The 19,969-nt window shown below is 43.1% G+C and overlaps 1 protein-coding gene across 2 annotated transcripts in view; it reads right to left on the reverse strand.

The window, feature by feature from the left end:
- PDCD11 (programmed cell death 11) overlaps window positions 1-19,969 on the reverse strand; it is a 32,415-nt gene that overhangs the window by 4,239 nt on the left and 8,207 nt on the right. For both annotated transcript variants that reach the window (XM_081863374.1, XM_081863373.1), the window contains exons 9-31: window positions 19,598-19,804; window positions 19,030-19,154; window positions 18,278-18,338; window positions 17,398-17,544; window positions 15,951-16,202; window positions 15,333-15,476; window positions 14,290-14,484; window positions 13,536-13,706; window positions 12,461-12,680; window positions 11,764-11,916; window positions 11,356-11,471; window positions 10,049-10,563; window positions 9,218-9,280; window positions 7,938-8,046; window positions 7,520-7,609; window positions 6,837-6,939; window positions 2,830-3,007; window positions 2,534-2,590; window positions 1,773-1,895; window positions 1,338-1,460; window positions 848-998; window positions 590-706; window positions 352-492 (exon numbers count right to left, since the gene is read on the reverse strand). In XM_081863374.1, the coding sequence (XP_081719500.1) occupies window positions 352-492; window positions 590-706; window positions 848-998; window positions 1,338-1,460; window positions 1,773-1,895; window positions 2,534-2,590; window positions 2,830-3,007; window positions 6,837-6,939; window positions 7,520-7,609; window positions 7,938-8,046; window positions 9,218-9,280; window positions 10,049-10,563; window positions 11,356-11,471; window positions 11,764-11,916; window positions 12,461-12,680; window positions 13,536-13,706; window positions 14,290-14,484; window positions 15,333-15,476; window positions 15,951-16,202; window positions 17,398-17,544; window positions 18,278-18,338; window positions 19,030-19,154; window positions 19,598-19,804 (3,561 nt within the window). The remainder of the gene's footprint in view (window positions 1-351; window positions 493-589; window positions 707-847; window positions 999-1,337; window positions 1,461-1,772; window positions 1,896-2,533; window positions 2,591-2,829; window positions 3,008-6,836; window positions 6,940-7,519; window positions 7,610-7,937; window positions 8,047-9,217; window positions 9,281-10,048; window positions 10,564-11,355; window positions 11,472-11,763; window positions 11,917-12,460; window positions 12,681-13,535; window positions 13,707-14,289; window positions 14,485-15,332; window positions 15,477-15,950; window positions 16,203-17,397; window positions 17,545-18,277; window positions 18,339-19,029; window positions 19,155-19,597; window positions 19,805-19,969) is intronic.

Consider the following 19,969-nt stretch of genomic DNA (forward strand, 5'->3'; position numbering starts at 1 on the left):
GGAGAGGGAGAGCTTCTGCTGAGGAAGTAGAGGAGGAGGAAGTGTTGGAGGGAAGGCTCAGAGACGCTTCCAGCGAGACCAGCGGAGAGAGCTCAGGACCTCCCATTGGGACGCCCACTCTGCGCAGAAAGCTGTCGCGCAGGGAAGCTAGGCGGAGACTCTCGGTCAAGGAGCTTTTATGTTGGAAGAAATTCAGGAAACGCCCACTGATGGATTCTGCCAGCGATTAAGACAGCCACGAAGTAAGGGCTGTCCGGTCAGGGAAAGTTTTCGCCAACTACTCAGCTTGGAGCGGTGTGGCGCTTACGCACAAGCAACCCCTTATCCCATTACAACATTGAGATACTCTACCGGGGACTCTGTAACATCGTCGTCGTCTTCTTCGCTGTCAGAGCTTTGCTCCCTCTGGTTCAACATGGTCGTATCCAGCACACTTAAGCCTTCCTCCCATGTAAAGCTGGCTGAAACCTGCAGCCGTGGAACTTTCTTTTCCTACAGAAAACACAATCAAGAAAAAAGCCTCTATTTAGAAACACACACAGCAAGCATCCCACACAAAGCACAAACAATGCTCCAGGCAGTCTTTTACCTTAGATTTTGTTGCACACTTCTTCTCTTCTCCCTCCTCTTCTTCCCGATAGTAGACCTCAACACCACTATCATCATCTTCAGGACAACGAGTTTTCTTCTTTCGTGCTTTAACCTCCTAAAAAAAGTTCAGGTAGAGCAGCTTAATTTAAAAAAAAAAAAAAAAACAAAACATTTTTGTGTGTGTAGTTTGTTTGCATCGTTGGATAACTGTTCACATCAACAGTGGGGTTAAAACCCCCTTTTCCAGGATAAATACCTGCTCACTTTCAGAGTTTCCCCTTTTTCGCTTTCTCGGCTGCGCGTCCTTTTCACCAACTGGCAGTTCCAGAGACTCTGGGATAATGCTTGGCTTCCCAGTGTCTTCAGGAAGGAGAGAGAGCTCTACAAGGTTATTTTCTTTATTTATACTGCAGAATGAGTAAAAGAGAAGGGGCAGAAAGAAAGTGGCAGGATAAGGAACTGCTATAAACATTAAATCTACACAGTACTTTCTTAATAGTAACACAGGCTTTAACATTATTCAACTTGTTGAGCATCACACCAGCCCTCTATGGTAGTCATTATAATTTCCATTTCATAAGACAGCGAGCAGAGGAAAATATAGAAATGCTTTTCCCTGTTAGCCCACAACTGTTGTGATATCTGAACTCTTGTCTCTGTTGTCCTGTGAACCATACTGTCCTCATGTGTCTCCGCAATATTTTCCATCCCAGATTCACCCCTCTATTAGGAAACATCACACCTACCTGAAAACCTTGGCAGTAAGAAACTGGCCGGCATGTATGTATTTTGCACACAATGAATTATCCGAGATGAAGAGAGGAGAGATAAATTGTGGTGGGATTTGACCCACAACCGAGTCAGACAACCTGCCAAGGGGGAAAAAAGATAGTGGCATATAGTAACACAGGTTTATTTTGCTCCTATTGCAGACCAGCTTTATTTCTTAAAAGAAAAATGTTATAAGTGAAATGGTGGACAAACTCCACCCCACCCCTCATTGATTAAAATTTATTCAGATTGTTCAGGGTTAGGTAAAGTTGCTCTGAGATGGAACAATTGGCCATTTCTGACTTCCAGAACTATAGGCTCCAAACTGCTCTACAATTTATTTAGACACCATTCCAACAAAAATTCACAACGTGGAATTCGCTTTTTTATGGTCAGCAAGGGAAACTTACCCAAAGAAGATGCCTGATGGAGTGATGGATTTGACATAGCCTCTGACAAGCTGACCATTCTGAAGATCGTCGAGGGATGTGATTTCAGGGTCTTCCACTTTACAATGGCTCTTGGGAGTTATCCTATAACAGAAATGGAGAAGTAGTGAAACGCCCTATTTCTGGATAGGCTTCTTTATTAGAAAGGACACTTCTAGTGACTGCAAAGCGGAAAATCCTGACAATATAGTAAAAAAAAACCCCATATCCATAGTACAGAAACTATTGCAAGATATGCAAGGTCTTTGAAATGCTGACAACTTCTATTTCCATTTTGTTAATAAAGAAAAGTAGAGCTCTAGTTGCCCTCGAAAAGCTTACAGTTTAGAAAGCAATGAACGAAGGAGAAGTCCTAGTGGGATTTCTTTACTTTCCCTGTTCTTAAGAACTGGACACAAAAAAGTCAAGAACAAACAAGAAACCACAGTATCCTAAAAAAAAATTCAAGAATTCAAAAACAGCAAGCAACTTTAGCAAAGGAATCAAAGGACACATATTTATCTACTTTGCAGAATCCATTCTAAATGCAACAAAATTTTGTAGTTGCACTTTAGGCCCAAATGTTAGGTTCCCTCTTCCTATGTCCCAAATAGTAGGGCAGTTTATGCTAATTTTGAAAACCTGTGCAATAGGATATAGAGTATTTTCTATTATTAATTATTATTATTATCATTATTATTATTATTATTTAATCTTCTTCCCATCTAAATTTAGGGATTTACCTGGATTGTCGAAGGGACACTTCCATTTTTTTACCTTCACTGGAAAGGATACAGCACCTGTATGCAGGAAAAAGAAAACATGGAACTTCTGCACATTTCGAAAAGACCCTCTCCACAGAAAATATTGTGATTGAATGAGTTATGTGATAACTGTTCTTGGTCATGGGCTTCATGAGGGAATTAAGGATTTAAGAGAACCAATGAAGCTCAGGACCAGAAAGGACTTAGGGTTAAATGACTGTCAAATAAAATTCCCTCAGCTTGTCTACAGACATGATTTTGCATAAGACTCTTACCTGACAATTTTCCCAATGCTGAACATTTCTAGTGGCTGCTCAGCATATGAATCACTCAGGTGGAAAAGGCTGACTTTCCCCTTCCTTTCAAAGGGAAGCTGAACATTCAGGCCAACATGCGGAATCACCTTGCTCACATAGCCTAGCGTGATGGTTCCTTTCTCCAGAGAGTAAACTCCTGTTCAGGGGTGAGGAGGTTCAAACAGATCAAGTCAGATATTATAATACCACACTCCCCTATGGCCTACTTATACAGTACACTTAAAGGTTATCAGTCTGGATCCTGAACCCCAAGTGCATCTATGATCAATTCCCACATACGGAGAACCTAATCCAGTCCCTAGTACAAATTGCACCGGGAACTTTACTGGCACACAGGGAAGGACTATAATTAATAATAATAATAATAATAATAATAATAATTTATTTATACCCCGCCCATCTGGCTGGGTTTCCCCAGCCACTCTGGGGACTATATTTGATTTCTAATAGTAACAAGGAAATATACTCTCCCTGCCTTGCACATAAACACTGACGAAAACACTGTCTTTCAAACTTTGTCAGAACCATAACAGGAGAGACAAAAACAGAACAAGAAGAACAGCCCTGTCAGATCAGATGAAAGCCTCTACCTAGTCCTGTATCCCATTCCCCGTAGTGGTGAGCCAGGGGCCTAAGGGAAGCTTGCAAGCAGGATATGAATACAACAACATTCTCTTGCTTGTTTCTCCCAGCAGCTGGGATCTGGAGGAATACTGTCTCCAGCGATGGAATTAGCTCACAACCAACATGGGAAGGGTCGTAGTACAGTGGTAGAGAACAAGTGCTTTGCACACAGACTGTCTCAGGCTCAAGTTCTGGCATCATTAGGTACAACTGCCTGAAACCCTGGAGAGCTACTGCCAGTCAGTGTAGATGATACTGAGTTAAATGGACAGTTGTTCTCACTTGGTATAAAGGCAAGTCCTATGACCAGCAGCCACTGCTCAGCATTTGGTTGCTCATCCTCTAGTTGTGCCACTTTGATGACGTAAACAAGCCCCTACCGGCTCGCCAGATGCAGCTTGTCACACTGGCCATGTGACCCGGAAGTGTCTGCGGACAGCGCTGGCTCCCGGCCTCTAGAGTGAGATGAGTGCACAACCCTAGAGTCTGGCAGGACTGGCCCGTACGGGCAGGGGTACCTTTACCTTTACCTTTACTTTTACCTTTACAAGCCCCTACTACTAAAGGCATCATCATCAAGAGCTACAAAATGATTACTCATCCATTCACTTTGACTGACATACAGCCTGGCCCCGCTTTCGGCAACCAAATTAGCATGGCCCTATTTATTCCCTATTTGGAACCTATTTGGGCTCGTCCGCGAAAACTGATGGATCCTGATAGATTCCGACAAGCCTTGCGGAACCCTGCTCCTCCTGGTGACTCATTAGATGACCTTGTTGAGGACTGGAATAACCGGCTCTTGGCAGCCATTGATGAGATCGCGCCTAAGCGCCCTCTGCGACCCCGTCGAAACCGGGCCCCTTGGTTTACTGAGGAGCTCCGGAAAATGAAGCGGGATCTCAGACGGCTAGAGCGAGTATGGCGACGGACTCGTGACGGAGCCTCAAGAACATCTTATAGGACGCTTATGAAAGCCTATGAGTCGGCTATGAAAGCTGCTAAGAAATCTTACTTTGCAGCTTCCATTGCATCCGCTAGCTCTCGCCCGGCACAACTTTTTAGAATATTTAGGTCAATAACGTCCTTAGGAGGACAACCAAATTTAAGCACAAATTCGACCCACAGCTGTGAGGCATTCGCGAGTTTTTTTGCGGAGAAAGTACTGTTGCTCCGCCGTGACCTCCCTGCCAATTTAGATACAGTGACTGAACTGGAGGCCCCTCGACTGACTTCAGGTCCAGTGTTGGACCATTTCGATCGGATACTCCCTACTGATGTGGATAGATTCCTCCAAGTTGGTAGGCCCACCACCTGTCTCCTCGATCCGTGCCCGTCTTGGCTGATTAGGGAGTGTCCAGATGTTGTGCGGACCCCCCTGGTTGAAATTATCAATTTGTCCCTTGACACGGGGACATTCCCAGGGGAACTGAAGGAAGCAGTGGTGTGTCCACTCTTAAAAAAAAACTTCATTAGATCCCTTAGACCTATCCAATTACCGCCCAGTTTCAAATCTTCCATACCTGGGTAAGGTAATTGAGAGAGCGGTTGCTGAACAGCTTGGTAGGTTTCTGGAGGAAACATCGGCATTAGATCCATTTCAGTCCGGTTTCCGTCCTGGTTTTGGGACGGAGACGGCTCTGGTTGCCCTAACAGATGATCTCCGTAGACAACTGGATCGAGGCGGGTCAGGACTGCTGATCCTTTTAGATTTGTCAGCAGCCTTTGACATGGTCGATCATGATCTTCTGGACCACCGCCTCGCAGACGTGGGGATACAGGGCATAGCCCGTAACTGGTTGTGCTCTTTTATCTCTGGTCGGGGACAGAGGGTGGCACTAGGGAGGGAAATGTCGTCGCGCCACTCCTTGGTATGTGGAGTGCCGCAGGGCGCAATTCTCTCCCCGATGCTTTTTAACATCTTTATGCGCCCCCTTGCCCAGATTATCCGGAGCTTTGGGCTGGGCTGTCACCAATATGCTGATGACACTCAGCTCTATCTGCTGATGGATGGCCACACTGACTCGACCCTGAACACACTGACCAGATGCTTGGAAGCTGTGGCTGGATGGTTTCGTGGGAGCCGATTGAAACTAAATCCTTCGAAGACAGAGGTCCTATGGCTAGGTCGGGATGGCATGGGGATGAGGGACCAACTCCCTCCTCTTGCGGGGGCCCAATTAGTGCCATTGCCTTCCGTTAAGAGTTTGGGTGTAATCCTTGACGCCTCCCTTTCCATGGAGGCGCAGGTTACAGCAACAGCCAAGGCGACATTTTTCCACCTTCGCCGCATCAAGCAGTTGGTCCCTTACCTTTCCCGCCCTGATTTGGCCACAGTGATCCATGCGACGGTCATCTCCAGGCTTGACTACTGTAATTCGCTCTATGCAGGGCTGCCCTTGAAGCTGTCCCAGAAACTCCAGCGGGTACAGAATGCTGCAGCGAGGCTCCTCACGGGGTCTCTACCATGGGAGCATATTCACCCAGTGCTTTTCAAGCTGCACTGGCTCCCGGTGGAGTACAGGGTCAGATTTAAGGTGCTGCTTTTGACCTTTAAAGCCCTTCACGGCCTAGGACCCTCGTACCTACGGGACCGCCTCTCCCGGTATGCCCCACGGAGAGCCTCAAGGTCCATAAATAGCAACACCCTAGTGGTCCCAGGCCCTAAGGAAGTTAGATTGGCTTCAACCAGAGCCAGGGCCTTTTCAACTCTGGCTCCGGCCTGGTGGAACGCTCTGCCTCATGAGACCAGGGCCCTGCAGGATCTGATTTCTTTCCGCAGGGCCTGTAAGACAGAGTTGTTCCGCCTGGTCTTTGGCTTGGAGCCAATTTGATTCCCTCCCTCTCTCTCTCTCTCTCTCTCTCTCTCTTGTTTTCTTTTCCTTCTCCTCCTGTGACGAGGCTACATTTTAATATTTTAATGTTCCATTATTTTAATGTTGTATTTTATTTTTGTTTTTAAGTTGTAATCATTCTTCTTGTTTTTATTATTGTTTGTAAGCCGCTCTGAGCCCAGCCTTGGCTGGGGAGGGCGGGGTATAAATTAAAAAAAAAAAATAAATATTACAATGCCACAGAGGCATTTACATGCGTACAATGGGGATATGAACATGGGGCTGTGTGTGAGAGAGAGACAACACTGGAGTAAATGGAAAGCCCTTTTATGCTCAAGAATTCCATGACACATCTCAAGCTTTTCACATACAAGGAACTACAGGATCAGAGTTATTGTGAGCCTATGGAATTGGGTTTATAAGCCTCTGATGACTAGATAGAGAGTGACTGTCATTGACTGTCTCTTTCTGGGATCTTAATGTTGTGGTGCTCTCTTCTCATCATACCTGTAAGTGACAGATGGAGCTTAGTTTCAGTGACATCAGAGCCGGTCACTGTCGCAGCCAAAGCTTGTCCATTTCTGAAGTGTTTCCCTGCGTGTTTTAAGACCTGTTGGGAGAGAATGACCTGATCTTTACCATCATCCAACCACTTAATTGTGCCTGTGAAGAATTCCCCATAGTGGTGATGCATGGGGGGGGGGCTGGGCTAGTGTTTAGCTCTTCATAAAAACCATTTTGAAATAGTTAAGGTTTCAAATTGTGTACTTATCTGGGAAATGCCCTGAAAGAGACCAGAACATTTCCTACACCTTTCCAGTGAAAATCTGAACAAAAAAAGCCTTGTGCTCCTCTTATCCTGAAAGAAGTAACCCTTGCTGTGACTGCTATTGACTATGCAAATAGTATTTTATATGGCTGTAGAATTCTTAAAGCTTAACTTGGCCAAAAAATAACAATCCCAAGGATGTATCCTTTTGGCTTTGTAAAGACTAACAAATTTATTATGGCATATAGAGGTTATGTCATAATAAATTGGTTAGCCTTTTAAAAAATGCTATAAGACTTTGTTTGACTAACACTTCCAACATTTTAATGCTTCTGTTTCTTTACTGAATATTTTCATGTTATTGAGCGTAGCCTCCTGCATAGAAGAGTCCTGTGCCCTTCATTCCTTGGCAATTACTTACTGTGGGTCGAAGGGAAAGTAGCAGCTGTTGAACTCTCCCTCTAATGTTAGGGGTGACCTCCACCTCCAGCCATTTATTTGCAGCAGCGTACTAAGAATAGAAGCGAACAGGAGAAAATAAAAAACTCTTCACTAGAAAAGACAGAGTCCAGTTTTTACCATGCATTCCCTGGTAATAGGTCCTATAAATTATTCCAGAATTTCCACATCAACCTCCCCAACCCAAGTGAAACAAGAGCTTATGGATACACATATAACCACACATTTTGAACATTATTCCCCATTGGGAAATTGCATCAACCCAGAGTATTCGGAAGCATGTCATGCTTCATCTACAGTGAAGACTGGCCCAACTTTTTAAAACAAAGGGGGAGGGGGAAACCCTTGTTACGCAAAGGTAGAAAAGTTTTAGGCCTCACCTTCTTAACAAAGCATGTCACCGTCTGCCCAGGCTTAAAGGGTTTCAGTATTTCTTCCGGATTGCCATCTTCTGGACCCAGGGCAGTTTTGCTTTCTCCAGACAGCTCACTGATTGTAAGTGGATATTTATTTATTTATATTTATTTATAGAATTTATATACCACCCTATACCCAGGGGTCCCAGGGCGGTTCACAGAATAAAAGCAAGATATAAAATCACAAAATACATAATAAAAATAAAAACAACAGCCCAATAGCACACATACACCCCAGTTATGCCCTTAGCTTCTTTGCTTTGACATGTCAATATTTCCCCTGTCCCTGATCAAAGTGTCTCCTATCCAAGCTCATGGAGAACACAGGACTCCCAATTTTAGGTTGGCAATCAAAAGCAAGGGACATAGTGCACAAGACACATACTAGGATGTGTATTACAGGACTGGTAAATTCTCAACAAGGATGCTGGAGATCTACAGACATTTCCTATGATTTAGAATGAATTGGCTCTGGGTAAAAGACGAGTTCACAGAACACGTTTTTTCATGTCTCCTACTGCAGCTTAATGAACTCCCACCCCAAGGAAATTGCTTGTGGGCATTGGAGGGCCCTTGGGAATGGTGTGGGATATGGTTGGGGAGATGAAGATAGAGAGGGGAAAGTGGTGGGAACTGCCTACTATCTTATCTGGAAAAAAGAGGAGCAACTTAAAATTAAAGCCATCATTCTACAATAGTTTGATCACCAGACATGTTCTAGGCAGTCTCTATAGATCCATGTATCCTTAGAGGGCGAACAGCTTGAGATCCACTCCCTGCTCCCTTCCAATATTTCTAGGTCCAAGCATTTGCCAACCAATCCAAGATTTCCTATCTGTAAAACTCTAGGCTGCCTCCCTTCAATGTACTGTATACTACAATCCTAGCACCCACCAAGAACTTCTCTTGTCTTCAAGATCTGAATGTTTTATTCAGCTTTTAATCTGTTGGGAGCCACCCAGAGTGGATGGGGGAAACCCAGCTAGATGGGCGGAGTATAATTTATATTATTGTTTATTATTATTATATAATGATAATAATGCCAGAATCATTAAAATTAAGCAAATTGTCACTTGGGTCTAGCATATTCGTGCAATATGTTCCAAGATGCAGAATTTTATGTAGAGAACCCCTACTCTGTCACTGACTAACATTCAGACCAGGAGACACTTGGATAGGTGTATCTGTTAGCATTTAACATGTTGTAAAACCTCATCAAACAAAGTATCTAAAGGCTATCTTACCTTGGTCGGATGCTGAGCTCTGGGCAGGTACGGGTAAAATGGGGATGGGTGATGGGCAAATACCTACAAATTAAGAGCAGATTAGCACATCATCCTTACTCCAGTTGTAAGTGGCCCTTCAGTTTTTCAAAGTTCCCTCTTTATCTGCTCTAGGGTGGGGGAAATAATCACTCTCTGAGCATGCAGGACTAAAACTGGAAGGGGTCTTTTCCACACAAAAGTGTTTCCTTAATTTGTGCAAGTCCTGCATCTAGAGTGAGTGGGAAGAGAAAACCCACTCTGGGTAACCTCTCTCCAACAGAGAATTCCAAGTTACCTCCTCGTCAGCTGTAGATGGAAATGGATCTATATCCAGGTAGGAAGAGAGCCAAGTGACTATGCTTTAATTCCCTGACTTGGACTGAAAATTAGTAACAGGGCAATACAGTGGTGCCCCGCAAGACGAATGCCTCGCAAGACGAAAAACCCGCTAGACGAAAGGGATTTCTGTTTTTCAAGGCGCTTCGCAAGACGAATTTCCCTATGGGCTTGCTTCGCAAGACGAAAACGTCTTGCGAGTCTTGCGAGTCTTGCGACTTTTTTCACCCCCCCCTTTTTCTAAGCCGCTAATCCGCTAATAGGGATGCTTCGCAAGATGAAAAAACCGCAAGACGAAGAGACTCGCGGAACGGATTATTTTCGTCTTGCGAGGCACCACTGTAAATGCATGAGGACAACACTTGCACTTAGGACACAGATCTGGAAAGTTCTGTGCCTGCTAGAACATTGAACTAAAATTTAGTAATTGGCTAAAACTCAGAAAAGGCACTCAGAAGCTTGGGGGGATCTTACCTGTGATTTTTAATGTCTTTGCCCCCAATCACCCGAGCAGTCAACTGCTGCCCAACTCTTAGCACTGATGTTGGAAAGGTGCCTATGGAAACTTTATCCAGGATCTGGGATGCATGAATGGAGCCGATCAGCTGATCATTAATTGCCACTAGGACGTGAGTAGGCTTGATTGACTTGACAGTTCCTTTGACCACATCTCCCAAGCACAGCGAGTGATTCACAATGGCCGAGGTTTCCCCAAGTGTTTCAGATTCACGCCGTGACCTGATTACAGCCTTTCTCTTCTTCTGATCTTGAACAGCAAGTAAGAGCCCACAGTCACCTGGCTGGAGAGTTTTCAGAACCACTAGGACTGACTGTCCCACTTTCAGTTTTTCAGAATCAAAGCGGAAAGTGTCATTGAAGTGGGAAGCCACAGGTATGGCAACCAGCTGACCATTTCCTACCAATGAAACAACTGCATGCTCTGTAGCCACATGCTGCACAATGGCTTGGTGCTGAGAGTTCTGTTTTAACTGGAAAACACAGAAATGACATCCAGAGAAAGTCACTCACACACAAACACAACCTGGTACAGACCTGGTACAGCCATTTTGGCCCAAGGCTTAAATCGATCATTTAAAAGCAATCCTGACAGATGTTTTACCCTCATCAGAAAAACTCCAGTAATGCACTTTCCAGGGTTTTGCCAGGAAAGACTAGGAAATTCTTAGGACACAACATTTTTTCGTTTTTAGGCCCCAGCTGAATTCTTAGGCAAAAGCAGAAAATGCCAACATTCCCTGGGGTTTTCTCGGATGTGTGCCTAACAGGTGATCAGTTTTTCCTAAGGATCAAATAATATTGAAGAAGTTGCAGCTTAAACCCAGTTATTCCTTCTAGGACACAGGAAGGGAAAGCTGCTCCCTCCTCATTATGGCCCCTTGACATTTGAATATAAGCTAACCAATTGTTTTGGTCCCAAGGACTGCATTCACCTTTGCCCAGTCCTCCAGGGGTCATATGCAATCATGGCTGTAGACCACTCTTGTACAGACACACAGGATGCACACAGATATCTCTCCTCCCCACACTGTGTCTACTTTGACTTTCTCTTTGCTGCTGCTGGAGGCAGAAAAATTTGACTAGGAAGCTAAAACAGCTCTCTGGTGGGTGGGTCAACCACCCCTGGCTTAGTTATTCCATTGAAATCTCTTCATATGTTGCTCATTTCTATGGTATTCTATGAACCTCTCTTCTATGACTTTGTTGTTAACCAGCTACACAGGTTAGTATCCAGCATAAAAGCCAATTCAGGTTAATCATACCTTCTTAGGTTTGGGGGACAGCAACTCCTCTCTAAGCGACACATAGACCTTTGATTCTAGGGAATCAATGCAGAGAACCACAGCTCTTGTTTTTTCACCCTGGACAATGTTTTTGCCTTTAAAAACAAACAAACATGCACCATAAGATTATTGCTTGATATAACTGGGGCAAAATGAAGCAACTGCATTTCAGTACTTCAGTAAGAGACACTATTTATTTACATTACATCACTGATAGCTGAGTCAGGAGAAAAAACAAGAATTCACTCATGTTTCAGACACACTTCTGCGACTCACTGTTCAAAAAGACTCCACTCTTTGCAATCAATTATAGTATATCAGAGCAAAATATAGTATATCAGGACAAAGTAGACAAGGGGGGGGGGGAGACCACAAAGTATGTCCTACCTCCAAGGTGACTATGAGTAGCCATTATAGTTAAGCCAGAAACAGAGGTGCTATCAAATAGTGCTGAACCATCAGTGTTGACTTTGCGAGCTGTTAGCATCAGCTTCTGCCCTGGTTTTAATTCACAGACTTTTTGAACCACACCGACATCATCTGAGGATAAAGAAAGAACTAAGTCCCATTTGCAGTATGATGTTTCATCGCTGAACTATAGAAAGTCAGAGTAAGTATAAGAAGGATTAACTATTAAAAATGAGTGGGCTCCCTTATTTTGAGGAATTATGCTCTGGTGCCTGAAAGTAACTTTCTTGCTGTATCTTTATGTCAATATGAAAATGGAAGGAAAAAATGGGGTCTTTTAAGCTCATAGCAAATGAGCTAGTCACCCAGAAACAAAGTGCCAGTCAAAGAAATGTAATCTTTCTCCAACTGCAAGTTAAGCAAAACCCACTTGGCAATCACATATAGCAGAAAACCACCCCGAGTGACTAGATGTTTTACCTGAAACTGAATCTTTGAACCTCTCTTTAAATAAAAGTTTGAAAAGTTCCTAGGCCTCCTGATTTTAGACAAAATGTTGAGAAAAGGTGTTCCCAGCTTGTGCCCCAAAACCAGGACGCTCACATGCATCCACTATGCGTATGTGGCCAACACAAGGTTTCCATGGGCCATCTTTTATCATCATGACAGCCTTTACCTCTTCCACTCCTGATACTCTTGATCTCCTGCAGCTCCTTAAAGTATTTGTGCAGCAAACAGAAGCTCTCAGAAACAGAATCCTCGGAGGAGCACTCAGACACCTTCAGGGACAGCAGAATGCGTTGCTTCTCCTCGTCAATGCTGGTCACTTTGGCAACTACAGTCTGACCTACCACATAATGGTCTTTGGTGTCTGTCACAAACTTGTCACTCATTGCCTATAGCAATTAGGAGATAAGAACCAATTAATACTGTTCCTTAAGAGTGCCCTTGCAAGAGAGCTATCAACACTACCAGCCTCAAGACTTCCAGAAAGGAAGGAATGCAATCAAAACAGTTCCAGACAAGAAACCTTTTACCTAGGCTGAGTTAGAGACAGCTCTATTAGCTACTTCATGCTAGCAGTCTAATTAACATTTCATTGCTAGATTGTTTGCCTGTCTAAGTAAAGACTAAAGGTTGCATTTTCAGCTAGCTGAAGATCTTTGGATAACGTTCAATGTGTTTTAAAAGTCGAATTTGTTCTATAAACCTCTATTCTTTGACAGTCAGCTGATGCCAATAAATTGGGAATTGTGCCATGTATTACTGCTCTTTGGGGAATGCGACAAGTGTATATATGGATCAGCACAAGTGCTTGAATGCTCTTTGGGCGCATGGCTATGGATGGTTGTGCCAGAAGCGGTTTAGTCATGCTGGTCACATGACCCGGAAAGCTGTCTTTGGAGCAATGCAGGCTCCCTTGGCCTGAAGCGAGATGAGCGCTGTACCCCGTAGTCACCTTTGACTGGACTTAACCATCCAAGGGGTCCTTTACCTTTGCCTATGGATGGGGGCCATCTTGAGTGCCTGCATTTCAAAACATACCACTAGGAAACAGCTTCTCTCACACCACTTGCAAGCAGGAAATTCCTATGTATTATTTACTCCCAAATCCATCTAGAGAACTCATCTCATCAGGAACTTTTATCCTTGAGTAGTGCAGCATAAGAGATTATTTCAACTAGAAAGCACCCCTTCCTCAACATCTGCGAATAAACCTATTTTAGTAGGGACAATGCAACATGCCTTACCGACTTGGGTGCTAGTCCTGTCAGACCATATGGAAACTCCACAAACACACCATAAGGCATGACATTTCTCACAAAGCCAGTCAGCAGCAATCCAGGCTGGATGTCTGAAAAGCTCTTCACCACCCGTTCCTCCTCAATTGCTGAAATAACCGATGGCTTTCTGCTCAGGGTCTAAACAATGGGTCAAGGAATAAAATTGGGGAGAAGGAGCATACTGGTAGTTTGGTTTTATTTGGCAGCCACAAAACAAGCATTTCACCAAAGCCTATCAACATAGAGGGGGAGGTAGGCAGACTGTTATAACACAGGGGATGTAGGACATAATTGTGCCAAAAAGTAAGATCATGTTGCAACCAACCTCCTGATTCCATTCAGATTCCGCGGGGGGGGGGGGGGAATAAAACGTTCTGTCAGCAACAAGATTCCACGGGATCCCAATTCGCAGGCAGCCATTTTTAAAAAAAAACTGAAGAAAGCAAAGGGAATAATTGCTTCATCCAAAAACCAAGGTGGTGAAGATACTAAAGGCTACAAAAACCTTTGCTCACTTCTACTCTCCCTCCATCTAAAAAATCTTCTAAGACAATTTCTTTCCTTCAGACTGCATAGACATAGAGAGGTAAAACTGACACAGAATCTTTGAAGGTCACTTGTCTGAGAGACAATATATGCAATGCAATGCAAGTTAATGCTGTTGTACAACATAAAATGGCTAAATGATTTCACCAAGCTTGGCTGGACTTTACAAGGATACAACATGACCTCCCTTGTCATGGAGGCATAACACTCTGTGGAGAATATCATCTGCTTTAAGGCAGGACCACCACAACTTGCTATTGGACACATAGTCAGAGAGATGATTTGTGGAAAGGTAGGCAAAAACATTGTCCGGCAAGATTGTAACTTCAAGGCCATCTTCTTTTTTCCTCAGAATTTTTACATCAACAATCTGAGCAAGAGAAAAAAGGCAACACTTTTTTAATACGTGGAAGACCACCACCTAAAATGCAATATTCCCAGGATAACAAGGTTTCTCAAAATGCAAGCAACTTAAAAGATAAAAGAAATAATCTCAGCAATCAAAGTTAAAGTCTAGGAGCATTATTATTTTTTTGGAATAACTTTTTATTGGGTTTTATAAACAAGGATCATAGGAATAATAATCAATATAAATAAATAAACCAGTTCTTATTTGAATATAACAAAAATAGCATAATAAATCTGCAGCAATATCTACAACAAATAGTTCATTATTAATGGTCATTGTATAAGTTCTTGGTTTGTGAATTTCTTTTTTAAAAGGAGGTGGGGAACAGGATAGAATATAGTTGACAGATAACATTCATCATCGCATCGCTAAATGCCTAATCAGCTGCCCTTCTGGTTGTGCTTAGATTAAGTAAGTGCAATAGTCATTTTTACTTAGATTATCAATGAAACAATATAAAGTGTTGGTATACTGATGAACACGGGAGGGGAGTTCAAAGTGAAGATAATAATTTATATTTAAATTTAAATCTAGACCAACCAGATCGAGCATTTATTCTGATGTGCACAACACTTCAAGTTAGAATAAATGGTTTAAATCCAACAGAAATGCTCCATGTTTGCATGAAGTAGTACTATAATTGGGACCCCATAGCACAGTCCTTCTTAAGATATATGATCTGATAATATGATCATTTTGTATGAAATAAAACCCAAGTTAGTAATATCATAAATTCCTGTCTTTGCTCCTAGCATCCTCAGGGGAATGTCAACAAGGAAAGGGAAGGGACATCTTTTAGAATAAATTACCCGTCCGGTTTCGTATGTTACTTCTCGCTTCTTTGAAGTCTTTTTTTCTCCACCATCCTCAGCTTGTGCTTCATTTGTCAGCTTGAATGACAGCAGCAGTCTCTCCTGCTCAGGCTCACATTTTAAGACAATCACTTTGACCACCTGATTGGCAAAACAAAAGAATCTTCATATTGCAGGCATGTTCACTCTCACACTTCAAAAACAGGACCACCTGAATGTGTCCCCAAATATCCCTCTACTGCATCCTATCTGGGTCCTAACCCATTTCCCTCCACTTTAGCTGGATAAAACATGGAAGTTCTGTAACTTTCCACTGGCTTTATGCATCTCTCTGTGTTAAAGTAACAAATGTAAGTCATTTTACTAGTAGTTCAAAATCTTTTATTTAAATGTTTTTCAAGAGAGGAAGAGAGACCACTGCTATGTCCTACTACATAAGCATATCAAGGGTCCTGCGAATTCAGTAACAATAATCTGCCATTCATGTTCTATCACTAAACAAATGTATGTGCATTAAAGATGCTATGCAAATCTGTTATGCAAATGTGTACAGCTATTAACTAAAAAAAATATATCAAGGACAATCAGACTTTTTTACTTTTACCCAGCTTTTACCTGGCCTGCATAAAATGTTTCTTGAGGAACAATTGAAGGTGCCCCGCCGAGCTCATTTTTGGGGACAAGGCCCTTTATGTCGTTGTAGAATTTCACAATGCAGCCAAACTCCCTAGCACAGGCAACAAAACCATGGGTGATCAAGCCTGGCTTTGCATCTTCGTAACTGGAAAGGGCAGGGAGTTTGGAATTGACAAGTGTTCTCTTAAGCGTCAGAGCAAGTTTCCTTGCTTCAGGATTGCAGGAAAGCACCTGGAGGAGAAGAAGAAACTGGAATTATGTATGCCAACTGGCAGGAAACTACAATTGAACCAAAATGAAGGAACGTCCAAAATGTCAGCTTGGAACTCATGGGATCAGTCCTAATACAGCTGGTACAACCCATCAGCTTAGAAAAATAAGGGCTACGAAAGGTTAGGAGGTAGCTGTCAGAGACAGAGCTCATCCTGTAACAGGACCTGAATAACACTTCTTTAACTATTCAAAATAGGCATGGGGAATCTGTGATCTGCAAGCTAAATAGGCCACTACATGGGTCCTAATGTGGCTGACAATGTCATTTTCCCAAGGCACACCCACCTGCCCAACACTTGATGTCAGATGATATCAGGTGTGGGACAGGTAAAGACATATTTGTAAAGGAGCAATTCAGAGCCTTAAAGTGTGCCCTCGCTGTTCCTAGGCAAGCAGGGCTTGCATTCAGCACCTTTAAAATACCAAGTGGAGTCAATCCCTTCTAAAGTTAGCAGCAATCATCTGATTGGTGCCGACTTCAAGCCCTGCTGGAAGAAGTTGCACTCAGAAGTTGCCTACCAAAAGCAGGGCTTGCAGTCTGTACTAAAGTCAAGGATGTCATTGCTGAAGTCAGTGCAAAGGAAGAAAGGATTGTAATTTTAGACTCTTAAAGGTCCTATTGTGGGATCCTCTCTTTAATTGGTAATGCTTATTACCTCACCTTTTTAAATATGTAGCAAGCCAGTTTGAATGCACTGGGGGCCTCTCCTGCTCATTTTGCTGAGTGGGGCCCCAGAATTTTGCCATAAACTCCTGCCTAGACGGAAACACTGTCTACATCTCATCCTGTGGACCTGTAATCCTACACACCTGCCAGCAAGTTCCACAGAACTCAGCAAGCCTGACTTCTGAGTAGGTAAAATAGAAATATTAGAAATTATGAATACATGTCATTGTCCCCATTTTAGATTCACTACAACTCTGAATAAGCTAGATTGAGAGATAGTAACTAATCCAAGGATTACACAGTAAACACAATGGCTGAGAGGGATTCTGAACCTAGATTTTGCACATCCAACCTAATGTTACCCACAGAACCACAGCAGCTCTCATTATGAAGGCAGATTATTGCATGGAGAAAGCCCCCTTGGTCTCTCCTTGCTAGAGAAATCGATAAAGCAGGGCAAAGCGGTCCCTTACAGAGAGTTCTTACCCGACACCGGACAGTGCTTCCCACACTGTATTTCTTCTCTGGCTGTTTCAGAAGCACATCTGCCAGATGCAGTCGGGGAACCAGGCCCTTGATGTGCTCAGTCACCTTTACTTGCATGCCAAAGGGCTTCAGAGCCAACACCGTGCCCTAAAGTCCAAAAGAACGAGGGATCAGAAAGCAAGAAAAACTAGTACAGAAAGAGGAGATGCCCTCCATCTAACTTTGAGGTAGTGAATGTGGGGCATTCCAAACGTCTGACTCCAACTCCCATCAGCCTCAGCCAGCAAGACAAACAGTCAGAGGTGATGGGAGCTGCAGTCCAAAAACTCCTTTGGGAGGAAGGTTGGGATATAAATTGGGCAGCCATCTGGAGGGCCCCACATTGGCTACCCCAGCCCCTAAGTGTCCCTCTCCCCTCAGCTGCTACTACAGCGTTACTTAAAAACCATCGTGAAGGGAAGAGAGACGTAGCTTTCAATAATTACATTTCCCCTTATGTTTATTGTTTTATCATACAGTTTCACTGATGCTCATTATTTAAATATTTTTATGTAGACTGCCTGGCAAGGTTTGCCTAAAAATCAGCATATAAATATCTAAACAAAGCATGATTACACAGACTAAATGATAGGCAAGTCCATTGCACATAACTTGCACAGACTGATTTCTGTACAATTATTGCAACTGCTTTGCTGGTATACAGTGAAATTAATAGTGTTCCATTAATGTCACACAGCAGGATTTAGGTTTAAAGAGGCATTAAGCACACAAGTCAGAAGGAAATACTTCCTGGACTAAATTGAACCAAAGCCCTCGTCTCAGGTTGGTTCAGCAAGATAAACAAGATTCCAAGGATATTTCTCTCTCTCCCTGAACTTACTTCCACCACCTGTCCAGGATGAATATCATGGTATCTCAAGAATGGAGCCTCAATAATGTGTCTGCAAACAAAAAGAAAGGAAGTGAAAATTGATCTGTGTGGTGGAAGAGAAACAGATGAAAGAGTAAAGAGAACTGATTCCCCCCCCCCCAACTCTGATTCTTCCTCCTGCCCTTCTAAACAGGTCACCAAGTGAGCTTCATGGCCAAGTGGAGATATGAATCCTGGTCTCCCATGTCCTGGCCTGCCAGTGTATACCATACTGGCTCTTTTTATATCTGTGCTGTCAGTATGAAACTTGGTATATATATAAACGAGGTAGGGTATCATTGGGCTAAATATCATTCACATTGTGTGCCATGATATAGATTGAAACTGGCCTTGGTGTACATGGGGTGGGGTAATGGATGTGTCTGGACAGAAATTCATCAGATGCTAGAATGGACCTCAATAGAATTTCCTTTGTAACTGAAGGAGCAAAACATCACCTGAAGGCAGAAAGTTTGGGTGCCTATGGAACCAATTTTTAAAATGTGCAGATGCAATCCATTGCACAGGTGTGCATTATGTAGCCATCTCAGTTGTTCTGAAAGCAATGGGACTTATGTCCCAACTGAAATGTATTGATTATCTGTTAGGCATAAGGAAGTTCCATCTATGCATAGAATTTAAGACATGGAGATATGCTTGAAACATGAGTATATAAAGACACTTCATAGATTGGTTCATTCAAATTGCACTCTAAAGCTTACTGTTTGAGAGACACCACCATCACATCATCCATTGGGCTGTAGTCAATAATTCGGCATTTATGCTTGCTTCCAGGCTTGAATGCTGCAGGTTTGAAAGATTTGGCAGTATCTGAAAGATGTTTTATCTGAAAGAGGTATAAAGATAGTGCAGAAAATGAAGATTAAATTATAAATCCAGACAGTTTTCTAGTTTAGGACTAACCCTGCTGTAATCCAGAAAGCAAAGCAAAGCCTAGATGCTGCATCTGTCTGATTCTACCTTCCAATATGAATCACAATGTGACCACAGAGGTTATGATCACAATGTAACCACAGATGTTATGATCGCATCTAACAAGGGCGAGCAAACAACAAAAGAATCTAGAAAAGCTCTTTGCTACCTTCAGACTCTGGGCTCTTCTCAATGCTCCAGCACAAATTAAGACATCATATAACACATTCACAAACAGATGCCAAGACACATCTATGTAACGGGCAAAAGTGCTGGTGTACTGCTCTCCAAACATCAGCCATGATGGTTGAAAGGGTCTACCCTCCTACAAGGTGCAATCAGCATTGAGTTACTTACATGTGCAAAAGCTAGGCAGCCACCATCCAGCTTGAAGATGGCACCAGTCTTTTTGAGAAAGGTCTCAACTGTGGAGTCTGGAACTACCCTGCCAATCTGATCACTAGACAGCTTGCCAAGTTGAGTACCAGGCTGGAGGAAAACTGGGCGTAAAGATAGGCGTATTGCCTTAGAGGTAGGATTGTTGAAGAGAATGCATGCTTTCACCTGGAGGGGAAAACACAGGGGGGGAGAGGTGTTAAGTTTGTAGGAAAAATAGGGAATGTACTGAGAATGGGACTTTACTTCTCTTAAACATTCTAGCCTCCATGACTATGGCGAAACCATACAGAGATGCACCCGTTCAATTCATATCTTAACCAAGTCCCGCAG

This window comes from Podarcis erhardii (assembly GCF_964252035.2).
Source record: "Podarcis erhardii genome assembly, chromosome: 5".
Lineage (NCBI taxonomy): Eukaryota > Metazoa > Chordata > Lepidosauria > Squamata > Lacertidae > Podarcis > Podarcis erhardii.